A 22,390-nucleotide genomic window follows, 5' to 3' on the forward strand; every position below is an offset into this window, starting at 1 on the left:
ATAGACAGATTAGCCTAGCAGGCTCCGGTCCATAGGGTTGCAGAGTCAGACTCAACTGAAGCAACTTAACAGGCTCTCACATATGTGAATTTGTACTAAAGAGAGAAGCAAAACTTCATAAAAGTTATGTGAGTGGAAGAAGGTTTATTACAATCAATCTGTTTCTGAGAGAGAAAACCAGGTTACAGAATTATATGACTATACAAAATTATATAAACAACACATGTTGTCTATATAATGTCTAGAAAATGTTAATAAGCTCTTCACTCAATTGTTTCTCTGGAAGATTACTTCGTATTCTCTAGGTTTTCAATGATCTTTTAATAATTTGTGTACTATTTTGTCACAGGAAAAGATAAAATTATTTTCTTTAAAGTGTGGTATCATGTAAACGGAAGAAAGTTGAACTAAAGACAGGAATTCTTGTAACTGTGTGACAATGAGAAAATGACTTCATACCTCAGGTTTTCTAAACTGTAAAGTGGAGATATTAGATAACATACTCAGTTTTAATTCTAACATTAAAAACTCACGGTTGGGATTGACTTGATTGACTTAAACTGCTGCTGCTGCTAAGTCGCTTCAGTCGTGTCCGACTCTCTATTAAAGCGCAAATACTGCCTCATCTGAGAGAAAGCTTGCTTTGGCCGCCCTCTCTTGGCTCTCCTGAGAATAGCAAGGGCGGGCTCTCCAGACTATACCAAAGGTTTTCAGACTTGAAACCATTCAGCCCAGCAGAGTTAGATCTTTGGCATTGGCTCAGAGGGCTGGCATAAGATAAATTTTCCTAATCTTTATATTTAGCTCGAGATTCCTATTTAGTATTGAAGTATGTTGTTGTTCAGTTGCTCAGTCGAGTCCGACTCTTGGCCACCCCATGGACTGCAGCGTACCAGGCTTCCCTGTCCATCTCCTGGAGCTTGCTCACACTCATGTCAGTTGAGTCTGTGATGCCACCCAACCATCTCGTCCTCTGTCGTCCCCTCCCCCTCTGCCTTCAGTCTTTCCCAGCAGCAGGCTATAGTTGATTTATAATGCTATTAGTTTCTGGTGTACAACAAAGTGATTCAGTTACACATATATATGTACGTTCTTTTTCAAATTCTTTTTCCATTTGGGTTATTACAGAAAAGCGGAGTTATTATTAGTAGTAAAGTGGAGTTCACTGTGCTATACAGTAGATGCTTGTTGATTATCTGTTTTAAAGATACTCTGTATATATCAATCCCAAACTCTCAATTTACCCTTTCCCCATACCTTGCCCCTTTGGTAACCATAAGTTTCTTTCCTAAGTCTGTGAACCTGTTCCTGTTTTGTAAGTTCCTTTGTTTCCTATTTTAGATTCCACGTAAGTGATATCATATGGTATTTGTCTTTCTCTTTCTGACTTACTCCACTTAGTATGATAATCTCTAGGTCCATCACATCTTCTTTATCCATTCATCTGTTGATGAACATTTAGGTTGCCTCTATTTATTGTCTATTGTAAACAGTGCTGAAACGAACATTGGGGTGCATCTATCTTTTCAAATTCCCTTTGTTGTATAATTTGGGTTTAGCCAGAGAGATATTTTTTCCTTCATTTATGATTTGGGCTTCCTACGTGGCACAGAGGTAAAGAATCTGTCTGTCAATGCAGGCAATGCAGGAGACACATATTTGATCCCTGGGTTGGGAACATCCCCTGGAGGAGGAAACGGCAGTCCACTCCACTGTTCTTACCTGAAAAATCCCATGGACAGTGGAGCCTGGCAGGCTACAGTCCATGGAATCACAAAGAATTGGGTACAACCGAGTGATGGAGAAGAATGCATCTACTAATATGATTTGGCTTTTATAAATTCCTGGGTCCACTTCACTAGTGCAAATGTGTTGAAATTTCAGATCTGGGTGAATCCAGGAGTATCAAGGAAAAACTGACAAGGACTCTGAGATCCGTGCTTCCTGAAGCACTTCTGTCCCTGGGGGAAGAGGAAGATGGCTCCGAAAAGCATGTGGCTGGTTTTTCTGATGAGCTGTGTAGCCAGCACTCAAGTCCTGGATGGTGAGTATCAGTCACTAAGCTGGAATTGAGCCCACAGTCAATGTTCTTTGTATGGATGTGAGCCGTAGTGACACCATCATCAATCAAATGTAGATTATAATGATTATTTTGCAAGTTTATTGTGAAGGGTGGAGATAATGTATTTAAAGTACCTGTCACCTGGCAGTCAAGAAATGATAACCATAATTAGAACTACCCAATGCTTTGTACACTGTTTTCCTACTTCAACATATTGGGGAATTCCAGTTTGCAAAGAACATAAGACTAGTTGGAGAGATGGCTCCAACACACATGTAGGCCCAGCATCAAGTATAAAGTCACACGTCAGGATTTCCCTTGTGGTCTAGTGGCTAAGACTCTGCGCTCCCAATGTAGGCGGCCAGGTTCAATCCCTGGTCAGGGAACTAAGATCCCATATACTGCAACTAAGACCTGGCACAGACAAGTAAATAAACAAACAAAAACGAGGCTTCCCTGATAGCTCTGTTGGTAAAGAATCCACCTGCAACGCAGGATACCCTGGTTCAATTTTTGGGTTGGGAAGATCTGCTGAAGAAGGGATAGGTTACCCACTCTAGTATTCTTGGGATTCCTGTGTGGCTCAGCTGGTAAAGAATCTGCCTGCAATACGAGAAACCTGGGTTCAATCCCTAGGGAGAATCAAGTATAAAGTCACATGTCAGGACTTCCCTGCGGGCCCAATGGCTAAGACTGCGCTCCCAGTGCAGGCGGCTGGCTTCAATCCCTGGTCAGGGAACTAAGATCCCACATGCTGCAACTAAGACCAGGCACAGACAAATAAATAGATAAACAAAAATAAAATATTTTATAAATAAAATATCGAAGTAACACATCTGTGAGGTAGTAAGCAATACCCTAGAATCTACCAGTGGAGAAAGCAGGGGAAGAAAGCTGCATATATGGGCTAAGAATAAGTATCCTGGCTGCTTTGACAGTCTGCGGAGTTCCTGCTGGTGTCGTGCGTGGTACGGGGAGTGAAGAAACTCGCCTGAGCAGCACTTCTACGGAGAAGAGGCCCCTTGAGAGGGCCCAGGGCTGCTCATGACCCAGCACGTCAGCCAGCGGGGATGCCCAGGCCAGGGTAAAGAGTGACTGGAAGGAGATACAAAGAGAAGCAGGGTTCTTGGGGCCTCATGTTGGTGCTCGTGGCCGAAGTCTGTGGGTCCAGCTACCAGCTCTCTTGACCACCTACGGCCATTTAGGACCTGGGGAGCTCAACCACTTTCTCTGGAACGTGCTAGCGTGTGAAGGACTGGGAGGGGCTGCCCTCAAGCTCCCCCAGCGGGCCACGTTCCATGGCCATTTCTAGTCAACAGCCTGGGGAGTTAGTGCCTTGCTGCTCTGGTCCTGGCTTCCCTGAGGGGGCTTGAAATTCGCCCAAACTGTGCCGTGGAGAGTGAGCTGTCCAAGAAGGGGGGTGGGGGGAGAGAGAGTGAGGGAGTTGGGGATGGACATGTACACACCGCTATACTGAAAATGGATTCGCAACAAGGACCTACTGTATAGCACAGGGAACTCTGCATCGGCCTGGACGAGAGAGGAGTTTGGGGGAGAATGGATGCACACACACACACACACACACATGGCTGAATTCCTTTACTGTTCACCTGAAATTACAACAATATTGTTGGTCGGCTATACTCCAATAGAACATAAAAAGTTAGAAAAACAAAACAAAAAACATCCTAACTAGTTACTATTTTCAAAACATATTACATGGGTTATAATGATAATGTGATTATTTTGATAGCTGCAATTTATTAAGTAGTTACTATTTTTTTTTGACAATTACTGATACATTTGAGGTACCCCTTTGTTACCCAATTTGACTGCTTGTTGCTTAGAAAGGAAAGGTGCTTGACTCAGAAAAGCTGGAAATCTAGGGAGAAGGTGAACTTGTGTCCAGAGACCAACTCCAAAGATTCTGCTCAGCCTTGATGATTTTTAAAGGGGAGAAAGAGACAAGAATCTTAATGAATTATTGATGCAGGAAATTGGATTCTGCATTATTCCCCACTGTGTGCAGACTGCTTGACTAGTCCAATGTCATCTTGCCTGCATGATCTGCCTGCAGGATTGAGAAGGGGACTATTAAGGGTAGAGCCTCTTGATGACTATGAAAGAGGAGAGTGAAAAAACTGTCTTGAAACTCAACATTGAAAAAACTAAGATCATGGCATCCAGTCCCATCGCTTCATGACAAATAGATGCGGAAAAAGTGGAAACAGTGGCTGATTTTATTTTCTTGGGCTCCAAAATCACTGCAGACGGTGACTGTAGCCATGAAATTAAAATATTCTTGCTCCTTAGAAGAAAAGCTAAGAAAACCTAGACAGTATATGAAAAAGCAGGGACATCACTTTGTCGACAAAGGTCTATATGGTCTAAGCTATGTTTTTTCCAGTAATCATATATGAATGTGAGGGTTGGACCATAAAGAAGGCTAAGCACTGAAGAACTGATGCTTTCAAACTGTGGTGCTGGAGAAGACTCTAGAGTCTCTTGGACTGCAAGGAGATCAAACCAGTTAATCTTAAAGGAACTCAACCCTGAATACTCATTGAAGTGACTGATGCTGAAGCTGAAGCTCCAATACTTTTCATCCTCATTTGAAAAGACCCTGATGCTGGGAAAGATTGAAGGCAAGAGGAGAAGCGGACGACAGAGGATGAGATGGATGGATGACATCAGCAATTTGATGGACATAAGTATGAGCAAGCTCCAGGAGATGGTGAAGGACAGGGAAGCCTGGTGTGGTGCAGTCCATGGGGTCACAAAGAGTCAGACATGAGTTAGTGACTAAACAACAACAACATTTTCTAACTGCTGAATTCTTCATTTTTACTTCTTTTTATCTAGGAAAATAATCAGCAGTTTAGATAAGGCATAGTATGCATTCAGGAGAGCATAATTCAAGAGTTAGGTTAAATTGCCTAGTGATTTCATGCCTATAATTAAGCTCTTTCGAGATCAAACAGAGGGCTTCCCAGGTGATGTTAGTGGTAAAGAAGCTGCTTGCCAATGCAGGAGACATAAGAGATGTGGGTTTGGTCCCTGGGTCGGGAAAATCCACTGGAGGAGGGCATGGTAATCCACTCCAGTGTTCTTGCCTGGAGAATCCCATGGACAGAGGATCCTGGTGGACTACAGTTTATAGGGTCACTGGAGAATCCCATGGACAGAGGATCCTGGTGGACTACAGTTCATAGGGTCCCAAAGAGAGTCAGACACGACTGAAGTGACTTAGCACACAGGCAAGGTTAAAGGCAAACAAGATGGGAAAACAGGAAAGGGCAAAGAGATGCTTTGACATTGAAACTTGTCTTGCTGTGCCTCCACTAGGTTAGTCGTTGTCCATCATTCACAGGTACAAAGCGGAGCATAAGCAAAGAATCTATGTCAACAACGAGCGTCATGTTCCAGGATGGAGCTGGGGCTGCTGCACTGGAAGCTGGGTTTCACTAGGGCCATGTGACCAGGCTCTGAACACCCTTGAATGTCCAACTGAGTGGAGAGCTTATCTGAAAGCAACAGGAGATTTGAAAGAGAGGAGATTTGTAGGCAACGAATGAAGTAGATCAGGGCTTCCCTGGTGGCTCAGAAGTAAAGAATCTGCCTGCAATGCAGGATACAGGGGTTCGACCCCTGGATTGGGAAGATCCCTTGGATCAGGGAATGGCAACCCACCCCAGTATTCTTGCCTGGAGAATCCCATGGACAGAGGAGCCTGGCAGACTTCAGTCGATGGGGTCTCAAAGAGTTGGACACGACTGCGGGGCTAACACATGCAATGAAGTGGAACAGAAGTGTCACGCAAGCAAGTGATGGCTGTGTCATCTGCCTGAGGAGAGAGGAGATGCTATGTGACCACAACAGTCCGTGGACATACACTGGGGGTGGAAAGACTCCTGCGCCCATCTACAGCATTACCACGTGGCCACACTGGCACAAAGTCCAAACTTACTAGCTCAGCATCCCGTTCATTATCTGGGTCCTCTGCATTTCCAGCAGTTTCAGTGGCAGGGCCCATTCATCAGTCCACTAGCTGAAAGAGTTTGTGCTTCTCTCTGAATCATGGTTTCCCTGGCTTCTGGGCCCTGGCTCTCTCCTTCTGTTTTCTGTAGTGGTTGCCTGACAGATCCTCTACACGTAAGGCAAACCTAAGTGCTTGCTCTTCTTGCTGCCGTTTCTCTGCTCACCCACCCCCTTAGCCTAAAATGTTCCCCTCCCCTGGCTACTGACTTACAGACCCCCATTTTCAGGTTCCTGCCAAGTTGCCATCTAACCGGTCATGCATTCCCCTAGATAAAAAAAGGAAAAACCCATTTGTTCCCTATGATGCCTAAAACTACCAACTTATACCCCTTATCCACTCTTGCGATCTCTTGAATTACATCTGTTTGATCTTGCTACCAGCGTGGGGATTCTGCCAGTTGCTGAGGATGTTTATTCCAATTACATAATCCTTTATTGAGGAGATTAGCACAGGGATGGGCTTGGGGGACCACTGGGTCCATGGAAAATAGTCCTGAGCTAAAACATTATTGATCACTCGACCTCTATAAACCCTACTTGACTGGCAGACCTCAGTGATGTTTGGGGTCTCCTAGAATCGGTGTCAGTTCAGAGCCAGTGTCCAGTAGCCTCAAAGATCTGATTATCTCCTTTTCCCCAATGCTGAAGTACTCTGGTAAGAGACCACAGCCGCCTCCGGAGATGCCAGGAGAAAGGTGAACAGTATAAAGCTGTGGCAGCAGAGAGCGATCCTGCCTCCAGGACGCTCAGCCTCTCCTCCTTCAAGGGGACCTAGGTCTTAAACTGGCTAAGGTGTTGAATTGCTTTTTCTTTCCTTTGTAACTTGTATTTGCCTTTTGTTTCTGCACAGCCATTATCCTGAGACCTAGCTGTCCTACCGGGTGGTTTTACCACAGGTCGTATTGCTATGGATACTTCCGGAAGCTGAGGAACTGGTCTGAGGCTGAGGTAAGAAATCTGGCTCATGCTCAGAGAGGTGTCTCTAGAGCAAGGGAACACCCAAAGCTCCAGGTATCATTCAACTCAGAGCCAAGGGTCCTTCTCTGGTGTTCTGAGAAGTCACCTGGCAGGTGAAGTGGAGAGAAGAGGGTTACCCCTTCAATCCCTTTAATGTTGTATGCACATAGAGGGGGGAAAGTGGAAAGTGACATATTTCCTCTCTGGGGCTCTGAAATCACTGCAGTGGTGACTGTAGCCATGAAATCAGAAGACATTTGCTTCTCGGCAGGAAAACTATGACAAACTTAGTGTGTTGAAAAGCAGAGACATTACTCTGCCAATAAAGGTCCATATAATCAAGGCTATGTTCTTCCCAGTGGTTATGTACAGTTGTGGTTGTCAGAGCTGGACCATAAAGAAGGTGGAGCACCGAAGAATTGATGCCTTTGACCTGTGATGCTGGAGAAGACTCCTGAGAGTCCCCTGGACAGCAAAGAGATCAAATCAGCCAATCTTAAGGGAAATCAGCCCTGAGTACTCATTGGAAAGACTGATGCTGAAGCTGAAACTCCAGTATTTTGGTCATCTAATGCTAACAGCTGACTCATTGAAAAAGTCCCTGATGCTGGGAAAGATTGAATTCAGGAGGAGAAGAGGGCATCAGAGGATGAAATGGCTGGATGGCATCACTGATGCAGTGGACATGAACTTGGGAAAACTTTGGGAGATGGTGAGGGATAAGGAGGCCTGGCGTGCTGCAGTCCATGGGATCACAAAGAATTGGACCTGACTGGGCAACTGAACAACAACAAATCGATGGAGTGTGTGCTACAGGCCCAGACCCTGGAGGGGCTGCAAAGGCATGAGAATGAACCAGAGACAGCCTCCCCTCCGGGAGTCCATTATCAGGGATAAAGACAGAAGCACATTAAGCCAAAGAGGATGAGATGAGGAACTTACAGAAAGAACAACTTGAATTGCTGTACAAGATTTACCAGCCTCAGAGCCACCTGACAGAGAGTGAAGCATTCCGAACACGTGGAAGGCCTTAGTGTCCCCATAACTCAAGAAATGCATTGGTTTTATTTTCACTGAGGTTTTCCTAAGAGAAACCCATGTAGTCAGTCAGAGTAAGTTACCTCGGAACATGAGGAGTCAGGGCTGCTGTGTCTCTGAATTGTGGTAGTTTTACTGGAGTCACCAACTGGGGAGACCAGTGGGGATGTGGGGTACAATCTGGGCCCACAATGGCCTCAGACATTTGTACTGCCTGTCCCCGGAGAGCCCAACGCTAATTCTACCAAAACAAAGAGGAAGATATCTGGGGAGCTTTGGAATAACACGTTTGCTCAGTTGCTTCAGAACTATCTGACTCTTTGCAACCCCATGGACTATAACCGGCAGGCTCCTTTGTCCGTGGGATTCTCCAGGCAAGAATACTAGAGTGGGTTGCCCTGCCCTTCTCCAGGGTGTCTTCCCAACCCGGGGATTGAACCTACGTCTCCTGTGTCTCCTGCATTGCAGGCAGATTCTTTACCCACTGAGCCACCGGGGAAGCCCACCTGTGAAGTCCAAGTCTATACTGGAATAAAATAGGTGTGCATTTAAATTATGTTTTGCCAGGCATTAGTTAGAGCTATACCTCACTTTACCAGCTTTCTTCTGTAACATGGGGACAATACTTCCATCCCATGGGGTTGCTGAGGTTGTTGCAAAAAACCTCTGGCACATGGTAGATGCTCAATTCAGATTTTTAAGGCAAAAACAATCCATAAGATTGCTGCTGAGCCTTATCCGAACTAACCACTCCTGAACCAGAGTGCAGAGAAGGTGTCGGGAAGGACCGGAGAAATTGACCTCACAGCGCTGTGCTTCTTGATTCCTAGCTGCTATATTAGTTCACAAAACTCCTGGGGGCAATGGGGCTGGCATGAAAATGACAGGTAAACCCAATCTCAGACTGAACAAGCAGAGCTCTGGGTTCTAGCCATGTGAATTTACAGGGAGAATATCACTTAAACCGACTGAGCCTGTTTGCTCTTCTGTCCCAAGAATCTTTGTGATTGGTACACTCCCTAAACGTGGACTGGTAATCCAGCTTCCACACCTCACAAATTTGAAAGGCAAATGAAATTATGGATGTAAAAACATTTGGGTTTTGTAAAGTGGCTGACACTTAGTGTGAGGACTGCTAAGTCACTTCAGTCGTGTCCAACTCTTTGTGACCCTATGGACTGTAGCCCACCAGGCTCCTCTGTCCATGGGATTCTCCAGGCAAGAATACTAGAGTGAGTTGCCATGCCCTCCTCCAGGACAAGATTATCATCAAACAATAACCACATCTAATACTGAGCAAGTTCAAAGGCAAGCATTAGGGTAGCAACCACAGTCAAACCATGGTTTTATTAAATTAAGTTTTATCATGTAGGCAGATCCTATACCAAAGCCCAGGAGAGTTTAAAGTATCTCTCTGTCTGTCTGTAAAGTGTGTGTATATACAATGAGTTTTTCAATTGGGCAGTAAGTTTCTAGTTAGAGAATGGCACATTTTACAATCAGTGGGCTCCGATTTGTTTAAGTGCATTACTATAATGCATCATTATGGCAGTCCCATGCTCGTAACTACTCCCTTGTGTAGCCATAATTATGTCTTGCATTTTACAGACGAGGAAGAGAGGTACAGAGCCTTGTCAGGGTCACAGACACAAATAAGAGGCAAGTCCAGGACCCCAGGCACTTCCACTGGCCCTAAAGCGCGTGACCCGGCCTCGAGGAGGCCCGACACCTGTGTGTTATGCTTTCTCCCATGATGACAGGACGTCTTCTGTGGGGTTTAGATCCTCAGAGGAGAGCTGTGTGTGTGCATGCTGCTTGGTGAGCTAGGGTTCTGAGGTGAAGGCTGTGCTTTTCTTTCTTTTTTTTCTAATTTTTCTTGAAATACAGTTGATTTACAATATCCTATTAGTTTCAGGCATACAGCAAAGTGATTCAGTTATACATATACCTCTACCAATATATTCTTCTTTAGATTCTTTTCCCTTCTAGGTCTTTACAAGATCTTGAGTAGAATCTCCTGTGCCGTACAGTAGATCCTTGTTTACCTGTTTCATATATTGTAGTATGTATATTTTAACCCCAACCTTCTAATTTACCCCTCCCCCTCTGACCGCTTTGGTAAGTAGAAGTTTGTTTTTTATGACTGTGAGTCTGTTTCTGTTTTGTAAATAAGTTCATTTGCATCATTTTTTAAATTCCACGTGTAAGTGATATCATATGGTATTTGTCTTTGTCTGACTTACTATACTTAGTATGATAGTCTCTAGGTCCTTCCATGTTGCCACAAATGTTATTATTTCATTCTTTTTTGTGGCTGAGTAATAGTCCATTATTACTCAGCCCATAATGGACTATTACTCAGCCATCAAAGAGATATACCATATCGTCTTCACCCATTTGTCTGTAGATGGACATTTAGGTTGTGGGCCATGTTTTTAAACCTCGTTTCTCCTCCTTGCCCTCAGCTCGAGTGTCAGTCATATGGAAACGGAGCCCACTTGGCATCTGTCCTGGGTTTGAAGGAAGCCAGCACCATAGCAAAGTACATACGTGCCTATCAAAGAAACAAGCCGGTGTGGATTGGCCTGCATGACCCGCAGAAGGTAACCTCAGACCTGGCCCACTGATGGCCCCTTGGGAGAAGCAGATAGACAGCGCCTGTCTGGGAGACGGCCCCAGGCCCACTGACGAGGGCACACACAACAGATCTTCAGTCACCTGCCTCCAGCTGATGGAGGCCAAGGCTTCCAGGTTAGGGACAAAGCCATGTCCTCCATTTACAGACCTATCCGTTTAGAGCCCTCTCAAGTCTTTTTAAACACAAAATTACCAGCTCCTCAGAGTCTTTCAAAAAAAAGTTTCTGTAAGTATATAGGGCCATATACCTATACAAATAAACACAGACACACACAGAGAGCCTCATGAGATCCCGCTTAATTAAATTCCAGTTAGATCTTGAGTTAAAGTGGAAAGCTTTCAGTTAAGCTTTTCACTAGATGCCATCACGTGTTTTATGCCATCTTTAACTTTCTTCACTGGCCTTTCATTTTACCCCTCTCAGTACCTCTTTGTAAGAAATGACATGTGAGGTTGCTGAAGTCTCTGTGTGGGAACTGCAATTTATAGATTCTTTGTGGGGCTTCTATGTTAACCAAAAAGCACAAAGAATACAAGGAGAAAAATCCTAGACTTTGTGTTTCTTAATAAACTTTGCTATAGATGTTACAAATAATTTATACAGTTAATTTTACATTATTAGTATTCACACTACTATCAACCAGAGCCCTCTCATTCAAAGATAGGATAAATATTTTACATCTATTTCTATCTGAGTTTTAAATTTTTATTTATTTTTTTAATTGAAGGGATTTCTCCCAGGTTTTTTAAATTTAATTTTTTACCTTCATGACTGAGGCTAATAAACAGCCTAACGAATTGTGCAATGAATGTATGAAAGAAATACAAATTAGAATAACAATATAACTTGACTCAGATTACTAGATGCTTACTTTTTGTTAATGAATAATATTTTTAAGATAAGGAGAAATTTCCCAGTTAATGACGGTATAAATTCCTACAACTGAACTGTTTTTGAAAAGCAGTTTGGGAATGCATTTTAATATCCTTAAAATATTCATGCCCCTTGGTCATTAATTTTACTTCTGGGAGGATAGTTTTAAAAAATAATTTTAAGTACAGAAACAGCTTTACAAATAAAATTGTTCATAGCGGTATTCTTTACAATAATTGTAAATTGGAAACAACATAAACATCAATCAATAGGAGAATCAGTAAGGTAAATTGTGGTACATTCTTACCATTAAAAAATGTTTGGAAAGCAAAATACTACAAAATTGAATATACATGTTTTAAACGCTACCACATTTTTCAGTACATAAAAATATTGTGATAGATAAAAATGGTTACACCACAAGTAAATATGGTAAAATATCAGTAATGTTGTCTTCCTGAAGGTTAAATGGAGTGACTTTTCTATTTTCCCTTCACACATTTCTGTGCCTTCCCAAGTTTTACGGTGAAAGCTGTGTCTAAGGGGGCTGCGGTGACCATCTGGGCTGTGAGCAGGTGGGCAGGCTGATGTGTACGTGTCTCCCATCTCCTGTCATTGCAGAAGCATCAGTGGCAGTGGGTGGATGGAGCCGTGTATATTTACAGATCCTTGTCTGGCAAGTCCGTGGGTGAGAACAAGTACTGTGCTGCGATGAATGCCAAGACCAGTAAGTTCTGCCACATCTCTTCCTGAATCCCAGCTCCTTCTCTTTCCTGTTAAGAGCGAAGCTGGACCTTGACTCCTCTTTGCACCATTTCACACCAACAACTCTACAGGACAGTGGCCTCGTCCCAGACTTTACTCACTGACCATTTGTGACCTTGTCACAATCTTTGCCAGATCAGTGTACCAGCCATTCAGTTATCAATAGTTTCTTTTGCTCCAATCACTTTTTTCTTTTTTTTATTTTTCAATAACTCATTTTAACTGAAATATAGTTGATTAACCATGTCGCATTGATTACTGCTATATAGCAAATGATTACATTTGCTTTTTTTATGTTCACTTTTTAATGTTTTTTTATCATAGTAAAAGTCACATAATATAAAACACAGTATTTTAACCATGTTTAGCTGTATAGGTCAGTAGCACTAAGGACATACACACTGTTGTGCAATTCTCACCATCCTCCATCTCCCAAATTTTTCACCTCTTTAAACTGAAACTCTGTCCCCATTAAACACTAAATCCCCCTTCCCTCTCCCCACACCCCCTCCCCACTCCCATCCCTGGCATCTACCAATGACCTTTCTGACTCTATGAGTTTGACTATTCTAGGTATCTCATATAAGTGGAATCAAATAGTATTTGTCTGCACCTACTGTATATTGGAATGCATTTTTAAGATTAACTTAATATATGGCCTATGAGCAGATTGAACCCTCTTTTTCCCACTGAGTACACAGTAGGTTCCCATTAGTTATCTATTTTATACATAGTAGTATATATGTGTCAGTCCCCATCTCCCAGCCCATCCCCTCCCCCTTTCCCCTCTAGGTGTCCATATATTTGTTCTCTACATCTGTGTCTCTGTTTATCTTAAAATTCTGTCCTATACCAGGAGGGAGAAATATGTCACCTTTGAGGAAATCCAGGCCACAGGGAGCAAATATGTGTGATTGCTTTCGGGCTTCTTTACAGTCAGGGTTCCCCACGAGCCCTAGAAACCTCACTTTGCCTGCATTCTTCCCTCATATTCTCTGAGTTTCATCCCAGAAAATAGTGCCCAGAACCTCAGCTGCAGGCTGGGCACTCACTGCAGCCTCTTCAGTTCTCTTGCCTGCCTTCAAGCTTTGCTTTTCATGCTAATATGTTAGGGTTTTCAGCCTTGCTACAAAAGTCATTTGGGGTGGGTAATGCTTTGTTGTGGGAGCTGCCCTGTGCATTGTAGAGTTAGCATTCCCTAGTCACTAACCAGCAGATACCAGCAGCATACACACACACACATACACAGTTTGTAACAACCAAAAATGTCTGCCTACTTTGCTAAATGTCCCCTGAAAGTGTTAGTTGCTCAGTCCTGTCCAACTCTTTGCAACCGCATAAACAGTAGCCTGACAGACTCCTCTGTCCTTGAAATTTGCCAGACAAGAGTACTGGAATGAGTAGCCATTCCCTTCTCTAGGGGATCTTCCTGACCCAGGGATCAAACCTACATCTCCTGCATTGGCAGGCAGATTCTTTACCGTCTGAGCCACCAGGAAAGCCCTAAATAGCCCCTGGGGGGACAAAATCACTCCTATAGGAGAACCACGGCTAATAAGTGGCATGAAAAGGAAACAGAATGTCAAAGCTGCAAAAGATGCTTGATCTGAAAGAGAACATCCCAGTGTGTTTAAAAGGCCTTTGTAGCGTCACCAGGATTCCCCCACTAGCCAGGGCGTGAGCCTGGGCAGGGCCAGGACTGAGAACTCAGGTACTGGGGCTCAGGTGGAAAGGGACGTGGAACAGGTTTACTATTATCTGAAGAATAAAGGTTATATGCACACAAGAATGAGAAAACTTTCTGACAGCAAAGTGATGGACATGTGGAGACAAACTCTGAGGTGAGCTCTAAGCAAACCTTCGGAGGTAAGTGGGTCATATCACAGACCAAGGAAGGATTTCCCACAGTCTGGAAGGGACTACAGCTGCTGTTTAAGGAATAAGTCATCTCTGATGGAAGGAATACACCAAGACCAATATGCAGAAGCTACCAAAATGTAAATTTCTATCCAAGATAAGGAAAATATTCTGAACAATCAGCCCTGTCCAAAATTATAATCAGCTACCCTAGAAAGTAGTAAGAAACCTATCAGTAGAGTTAACCAAGCAAAAGTGGACACTGTGGTTGTTACTGGGGCTTCCCTGGTGGCTTAATGGTAAAGGACCTGCCTGCCAATGCAGGAGACATGGGTTCGATCCCTGGGTTGGGAAAAATCCCCAAAAGGAGGAAATGGCAACCCACTCCAGTATTCTTGACTGGGAAATCCCATGGCCACGACTTAGCAACTGAGCACACATGCATGTGGTTGTTATTGCAGGTGCAGCATTAAAAAAGAGAAAGACAAATACTGCACATTAATGCATATACGTGAACTCTAGAAAGATGTACTGATGATTCTATGTGCAGGGCGGCAAAGGAGACACAGACACAAAGAATCGACTTTGGGACTCAGTGGGAGAAGGAGAGGGTGTGATGATTTGAAACTAGCATTGAACCAACCAGGTGCATTACCATATGTAAATAGATAAACAGTGCGAGTTTGATGCATGAAGCAAGGCACTCAAAGCCGGTGCTCTGGGACAACCTAGAAGGATAGGGTGTGGAGATAGGTGGAAGAAGGGTTCAGGATGGGGCTTCTGTATGTATGCCTATGGCCGGTTTATATTGATATATAGCAGAAACCATCACCATATTATAAAGTAATTATCCTCCAATTAAAATAAATAAATTAAAATTTTTAAAAAAGCATTAAAAGAGGCTCAGTGGCACATGAGAGTCAGCTCAGGAACATTTTAAAAATATGAATTTCAGGGATCGCTTCAGACTGACAACATCAGAATTCCTAGGGCTGGATGCCAGACCAAGCTCCAGGGGAGCAGTGAACCAGTGGCCTTCCAAGGTCCCTCCCATGATTCTAAGGTTTCAATCAGATAGAGTTCTCAAACAAAAATCCTCACGCTGTCAGTCTGTGTCCACATCAGCAAAGTTCCCAACAATGAAGTACCCTATGTGGGAACCAGAAGCCAGTTGTCCACCTGAGAACACCAGGCCACAGGACGCTTCTCTTCCCATTCACTCAGCCTAACTTTCCACTCTCAAGATACAGGCTCTTGAGGCAGAAAAGCTCAAGGAAGGAAGCAAGGATTAGAAACTGGTGAGGGTAGAATTCAAGAGTATTGCCCTCAGCCCTGTCAATATCACTTTATATTTATATAACAGACTTAGCTTCACCAACTCAGGGGCTACACAGTTTAAGACTCATAAGGTATAATATTAGTATCCCCAATTACAGCCATACGCATTCCATATGTGTGTTTCTCTGTGACTGGACTTGTTCCTTTTTTCTGTTTAGAAAGACCAGGACCTTTTGTAAAATTGTATTTCACTGTGCTTCCTAAGTTACCCACTGGTTCACCGTGAGATATTGAGTAATGATAACTAGGGTTCTATAACCGAAAAATAAATTTCATATTTAATATAGTTTAGGTCAAGGCCCTGGGTCTGCATTCTGAATGCCTAGGGTAGGAGTCTAGTTCCTTCACTTAGCTGTGTGACCTTGACCAGATTCCTCACTTCTCTGTGCCTCAGATGCCACTCTGTACAGAGGGAAAAATAATACTAATCATCGTGGTGGTGGTGGTGGTGGTTAGTCTTTAACTCCGGCTCTTGCAATCCCAAGGGCTATATCCCACTGGGCTCCTCTGTCCATGGAATTCTCCAGGCAAGAATGCTGGAGTGGGTTGCCATTTCCTTCTTCAGGGGATCTGCCCTAGCCAGGGATCAAACTCAGGGTCTCCTACATTGCAGGCAGATTCTTTACCAGCTGAGCCACCAGGGAAGCCCAATATGTGTCAGATGCTTATCACTGTGCAGTCTGGGCTCGTGGCTTTCATGGCCTGGAGGGGAGGCGAGTATGGTCTCCCACACCCTTCCCTGAACCTGCCCCTCTTTCATGGAGGAACAAGGGAGGAGAGACACTTTCCTAAGTCAGTGCCCCCTGGGGAGCCTGCTCTGTTCCCCATGGTTGTTTGAAGCTCGTGCCATGTTCTCTTTGCCCCATACTTTGGCAGTGCCCTGAATGTTTGCGTCTCCATCTATTTCCACTCTGTGGCCCCAGTTCTGGGCCCTGTGGCTAAGGGAGTGGTCAGGACCTATCTCCTCTTCCTCCTGAGAACCAGGCACCTCACCTTGGTTTGCCTGGCTGTACCTCCATGCCCTCCTTCCCAGGCTCTTATCCCATTGGCCTGACATACCCTGGTACCAGTGCCAGGGCCAGATCTACAAGTCAGAGCCAGGCAGACAGCCAACTGGGGAGCCACTCACCACTCAGTGGTAAACATCCCAGATTGACAAGCCATTCTGTGGAGCTTATTTTCTGGAAAAGAAAAAAATGAACCTCTCCTCAAAAATACTTCAGTCCTTCCAAAGTCCTTCCTCTCTGTCCTCCTTTATACATAAGTGGCCTGTTGGGACATGGCTGGCTTCAGCAGCTTCCAATTCTGTGAACCTCAAACGGGAGCTTCATAGAGCCTCAGCTGTGTTCCTTACAGCATCATGTTTCAAACAAAATAGGACTCCTCCCCACATCCTCATTTTCAATTGATGTATATCAAGCTCCATGGGGCTCATCGAGCTCTCGTCTGCCAATACAGGAGATACAGGTTTGATCCCTGGGTCAGAAAGATCCCCTGGAGAAGGAAATGGCAACCCACTCCAATATTTTTGCCTGGGGATCCTGTGGACAGAGGAGCATGGTGGGCTACAGTTCATGGGGTTGCAAAAGAGTTGGACATGACTTAGTGACTAAACAACAACAACAAAATGTCAAGTCCTGCCTTCCTCAAAAGCAATGCTGGTATGGAGCTTTTGCAATTGTGTATGATGCTTAAATTATTTTTCTTTTAGCCTGTCTTAGAGTTCTCCAGAGAAACAGAAGAAAGAGTGAGTGGAGTGAGACAGACAGACAGAGCATGTGGGATAGAGAAATTTATTTTAAGGAATCAGCTCATGGAGTTGTGAAAGTGAAAGTCACTCAGTCATGTCCGACTCTTTGTGACCCCATGGATTATACAGTCCATGGAATTCACCAGGCCAGAATACTGGAGTGCATAGCCGTTCCCTTCCAGGGAATCTTCTCAACCCAGGGTTTGAACCCAGGTCTCTCACATTGCAGGTGGATTCTTTACCAGCTGAGCCACCAGGGAAGCCCTCATGCAATTGTGGGGGCTGGCAAATCTGAGGTTCACAGCACAAGTCAGCAGGCTGGATGTTCCTGCAAGTTGATGTTGCAGGCTTGAGGCTGAGTAGTTGGAATGCCTTCCTCTTCTGGGGACCTCAGTCTTTTCTCTTAAGGCCTTCATTGATTACATGATTACCAAGTTATGGAGGGTAATCTGCTTTATGCCAAGTCTACTGATTTAAATGCAAGTGAAATTTGCTCAGTCATGTCCAGCTCTTGTGACCCTATGGACTGTACAGTCCATGGAATTCTCTAGGCCACAATACTGGAGTGGATAGCCTCTAAATCACTTCTAAATAGAAAAATACCTTCACAGCAAAATGTAGACTGGTGTTTGACCTAACAACTGGGCACCACATCCTAGTCAGTTCAGTTCAGTTCAGTCGCTCAGTCTTGTCCAACTCTTTGTGACCCCATGGACTGCAGCACGCCAGGCTTCCCTGTCCATCACCAACTCCCAGAGTTTACTCAAACTCATGTCCATTAAGTCGGTGATGCCATCCAGCCATCTCATCCTCTGTCATCCCCTTCTCCCACCTTCAATCTTTCCCAGCACCAGGGTCATTTCAAACGAGTCAGCTCTTCGCATTAGGTGGCCAAAGTACTGGAGTTTCAGCTTCAGCATCAGTCCTTCCAATGAATATTCAGGACTGATTTCCTTTAGGATGGACTGATTGGATCTCCTTGCAGTCCAAGGGACTCTCAAGAGTCTTCTCCAACACCACAGTTCAAAAGCATCATTTCTTCGGTGCTCAGCTCTCTTTATAGTCCAACTCTCACATCCATACATGACTACTGGAAAAACCATAGCTTTGACTATTGACATCCTAGTCAAGCTGACACAAACTTTTGTACCCCATCCATGGGTCCAAGCAAAACACCTAGATAATGCTGATAAACTCAGCATAGCAGTTGGGTGGATTTAAATATATGTTTATTTTCTTACAGATTTTTTAAATTGGAGCAGCAAAGAATGTGACAATCGCCAACACTTCCTATGCAAGTATCGACCCTAGAGCAAGAATCCAGATCCTGCCAACCCTGGCTCAAGGCCCTTTCTTCTTCCTTCTCTGCCATGCTGCCTATCTGATCATTGTCTCGAAGAGTAAACATAGCAACTAAGACTGATGATGCCCTTATTCCACTGACATTTTAAGCTCAGAGGCGGGGATGTCAACATTGGTATGACAGTGTCTTCTAGCTCTAAATATTCACCCCACAATCCCTTTCCATAGTACTCTCCTTTCCTCCTCCCCGCTTCCACTATCTTTAGCAGATGAGGGGTGCCTCTCCCACTGATGAAAGAGTCAGGTCTTTGGTCATCAGGGATAAAGTTTTGATGGTGAGAGAAGAAATTCAGGAAAAATTTTCTTGCCCTCTTCAGCTTCTGCATTCCTCCACCCTCTCTCTATTGCTCTCACCCACCTCCTCAGCCATCTGCTTATTTTTCTGTTTGTCTTGGGAACATTTACCAGGAAAGTCTCTGCTAAGCAGATATAGACCATAAAATTTCAGGGCCATTTTTAAATGAATGGTTGTGTGCAGAGAAGTTTGTTCTGTTCCAGTTCAGTGGCGATGAGAGTAAAAAGATGAAATAAGACTCAGAAAAAACACCCAAGTGTTTCTTCATTTCCTTCCTTCTAGTATTTGCTTTCCACCTCTTTAGCATAACTCCTCCCCAGCTGCAGCCATGATTAGATAGAGGAGAGATGGAGGTGGCACGCTTGGCCAGCCTCTAAGCATGAGTGAGTGGGTGGGAGGTTGTTTCATTGTCAGCCCTGCAGCTTGTGAGGGGAGATGACAGTCCAAGCAGGTGCAGGGGAGCTGACCTGGCCTTGGGTGCTCTTGTCTTTCCGGGTGCTGACAACTCATGTCTTGCTCAAATCTCGTTGCCTTGTGAGGTTTGGGGTGGTGGCTCCAATGCCGAGGAGGTCATTTTTTCCCTCCCTAGGTCAGGAATCTACTTGGCAATGTAAAAACGAAACAATACAGACTTGACAGTTACAGAAAAGGTGACTTTGGTGTGATCCCATGCCTGTTTATTAGCAACAAACACGACCAGAGAGGAAAGGACATGTGGCTTGGCCAGGCAGTCAGGCTGTGTGGCCACTTGCTTCACCCACACTGCACTGCCGACCAGTGAACACAGAATCTTACATCCCAACCTGAGGATGCTCCCTATCACCTAAACAGGCTAAGTCCAGCTGCCAAGCGTGGACTGAAAGAAGAGAGGGGAAATGAAACAGAGCATCAGCCCGACCCACCTCTCCCTGCTCTCCTTCCTTTCTTCGCCCTTCCTTCCATTGCAACCTTGTCACTATTTTGTGTGTCAAAGAAAAACAACAGAAATGATGTATTGCTCCCCAGAAGCATTAAATAGCTTGTTCACACAAAGGATAAATCTTTTAATAGAGTTCAGACAAGATGACAGGCGGATGGAAAGAGGTCATTCTTACAAAGCATATAGTTAGCTTCAGCAAAAAGAAACCACCAACTCCCAAGAGGGTTCATGGGGCAAGTCACTGTCAGGAAATAAAATCAGAGTATCAGATTCCATGATGGAGATGGTAAATAAACAGAGATTACCAGACAGATAGGAGTCATGTAAGAACCTTATTAGATTAAGTACCAGAAGTGCAATAATTTAAATGAAAAGTGGATAACAATCCTCCCAAAAGGTAGAGGTTCTTAGTTTTTTTCTGACTATGGCACATATGAGAGATAAAAGACACCATGGCTCACCTGTGTGTGTTAGTTGCTCAGTTGTGTCAGACTTTTTGTGACCCCGTGGACTGTAACCCACCAGGCTCCTCTGTCCATGCATTTCTCCAGGCAAGAATACTGGAGTGAGTTACCGTTCCCTTCTCCAGGGAATCTTCCTGACCCAGAGATTGAACCCAGGTCTCCTGTATTGCAGGCAGATTCTTTACCATCTGAGCCACCAGGGAAACCCATGGTTTACGTACCTCCTCTAATTCAGTTACACGGTCCAAAGAAAAATAATACAACATGATAGCAAAGAAGTAGACATGAGCAAAATAAAAATCCAAAGAGTAAAAACCAGCAGGTACAGCAATGAAAGCAAAGTAAAACCTAACAGTCATTCTATAAATATACGAAAAGTATTTAAAATGCATTTAGAAAGAGTTCCAACGGAAAAGCATCACCAACTTAAAACATCTTGGTGAGATAACAATAACTAAGCCCCCTACCTGAAATTGGGCTTCTCTAGTAACTCAGACAGTAAAGTTTCTGCCTACAATGCAAGAGACCCAGGATCAATGCATGGGTTGGGAAGATCTCCTGGAGAAGGAAATGGCAACCCACTCCAGTATTATTGCCTGGAGAATTCCATGGGCAGAGGAGCCTGGTGGGCTACAGTCCATTGAGTTGCAAAGAATCAGACACAACTGAACGACTAATACACACACACACACACCCTAAAATCACTGAAATGCCAACAATCTGCCTGTATAGGTGCACAGTGCAAGCTTCATTGCCTTCCCACTATCTTATTAGAAGACTGATATGGTCCTCAGTCAACTCTAGAACTATGTGATTTTCTTATGCATGTGGAATTTTAATAATCCTTAATAATTCACTGAGTAGGTATGTTATTCAACAAACTCTGATTTAATGCATGTTATGTGCTATGAACTCATATCAAGAACTAATAATCCATCAGTGAGCAAAGCAGATAAAGTTCTTTGCCATCTAGAGCATACCCTTCAGTGGGGATGAGGAACAGAGGTAGGAAAGTATTAGTCGAGGGCTTCCCTGGTAGTTGAGACGGTAAAGAATCTGCCTGCAGTGCAGGAGACCTGGGTTCTATTCCTGGGTCAGGAAGATCCCCTGGAGAAGGGAAAGGCTACCCACTCCAGTGTTCTGGCCTGGAGAATTCCACAGACTATACAGTCCATGCGGTGGCAAAGAGTCGGACACTTTCAGCCTCTCCCACCAGGAAGCTTCCATCAGCCTCTTATCTTTATCTGTCAGAGGGTAGACAAAATGAAAACCACAATCACAGAGAATGAATCAAACTGATCTCATGGACCACTGCCTTGTCTAACTCAATGAAACTATGAGCCATACCGTGTAGGGCCACCAAAGATGGACTGGTCATGGTGGAGATTTTTATCAAGACGTGGTCCACTGGAGAAGGGAATGGCAAACCACTTCAGTATTCTTGCCTTGAGAACCCCATGAACAGTATGAAAAGGCAAAAAAGATAGGACACTGAAAGATGAACTTCCCAGGTGGGTAGGTGCCCAATATGCTACTGGAGATCAGTGGAGAAATAACTCCAGGAAGACGGAAGAGACGGAGCCAAAGCAAAAACAGCGCCCAGTTTTGGATGGACTGGTGATGGAAGTAAAGTCCGATGCTGTAAAGAACAATATTGCATAGGAACCTGGAATGTTAGGTCCATGAATCAAGGCAAATTGGAAGTGAAATTACATGGAAAGAGTGAACATTTACACTAAATAACATTTTACTCATATAAATGTAGCTTTGGAAGGCTAAGCATCTCTTCTGATTTGACAACTCTTCCCATGCAACTTATTTAATAATGTATTAAATAAACCTAATTATTTCTAACAGTTGTCTTTTTATAAGATGAAAAAACAAATCTGTGTGACTTACCAGGAGCTTTTTGGGAAAACTGGGAAATCCTGAAGGTAATTTTAGATGTAAAAATACGTCAAAGTACTATTTTTAAATTTTATTTTGAATGTAAAATTTGATTTTAGGAAGGCAGAAATCAAGTTGGCAGGAGAT

General features: G+C 43.9%; 1 protein-coding gene across 1 annotated transcript; it reads left to right on the top strand.

Moving 5' to 3' along the window:
• Window positions 1–1,977: 1,977 nt before the first annotated feature.
• REG4 (regenerating family member 4) lies at window positions 1,978–18,627 on the top strand. The gene is made up of 5 exons (XM_065927067.1): window positions 1,978–2,044; window positions 6,951–7,048; window positions 10,561–10,698; window positions 12,228–12,333; window positions 18,560–18,627. The coding sequence occupies exons 1-5, from the start codon at window positions 1,978–1,980 to the stop codon at window positions 18,625–18,627; spliced, it is 477 nt and encodes a 158-aa protein (XP_065783139.1).
• Window positions 18,628–22,390: the final 3,763 nt, after the last annotated feature.

The sequence above is a fragment of the Muntiacus reevesi genome, chromosome 1, assembly GCF_963930625.1.
Source record: "Muntiacus reevesi chromosome 1, mMunRee1.1, whole genome shotgun sequence".
Taxonomy (NCBI): Eukaryota; Metazoa; Chordata; class Mammalia; order Artiodactyla; family Cervidae; genus Muntiacus; species Muntiacus reevesi.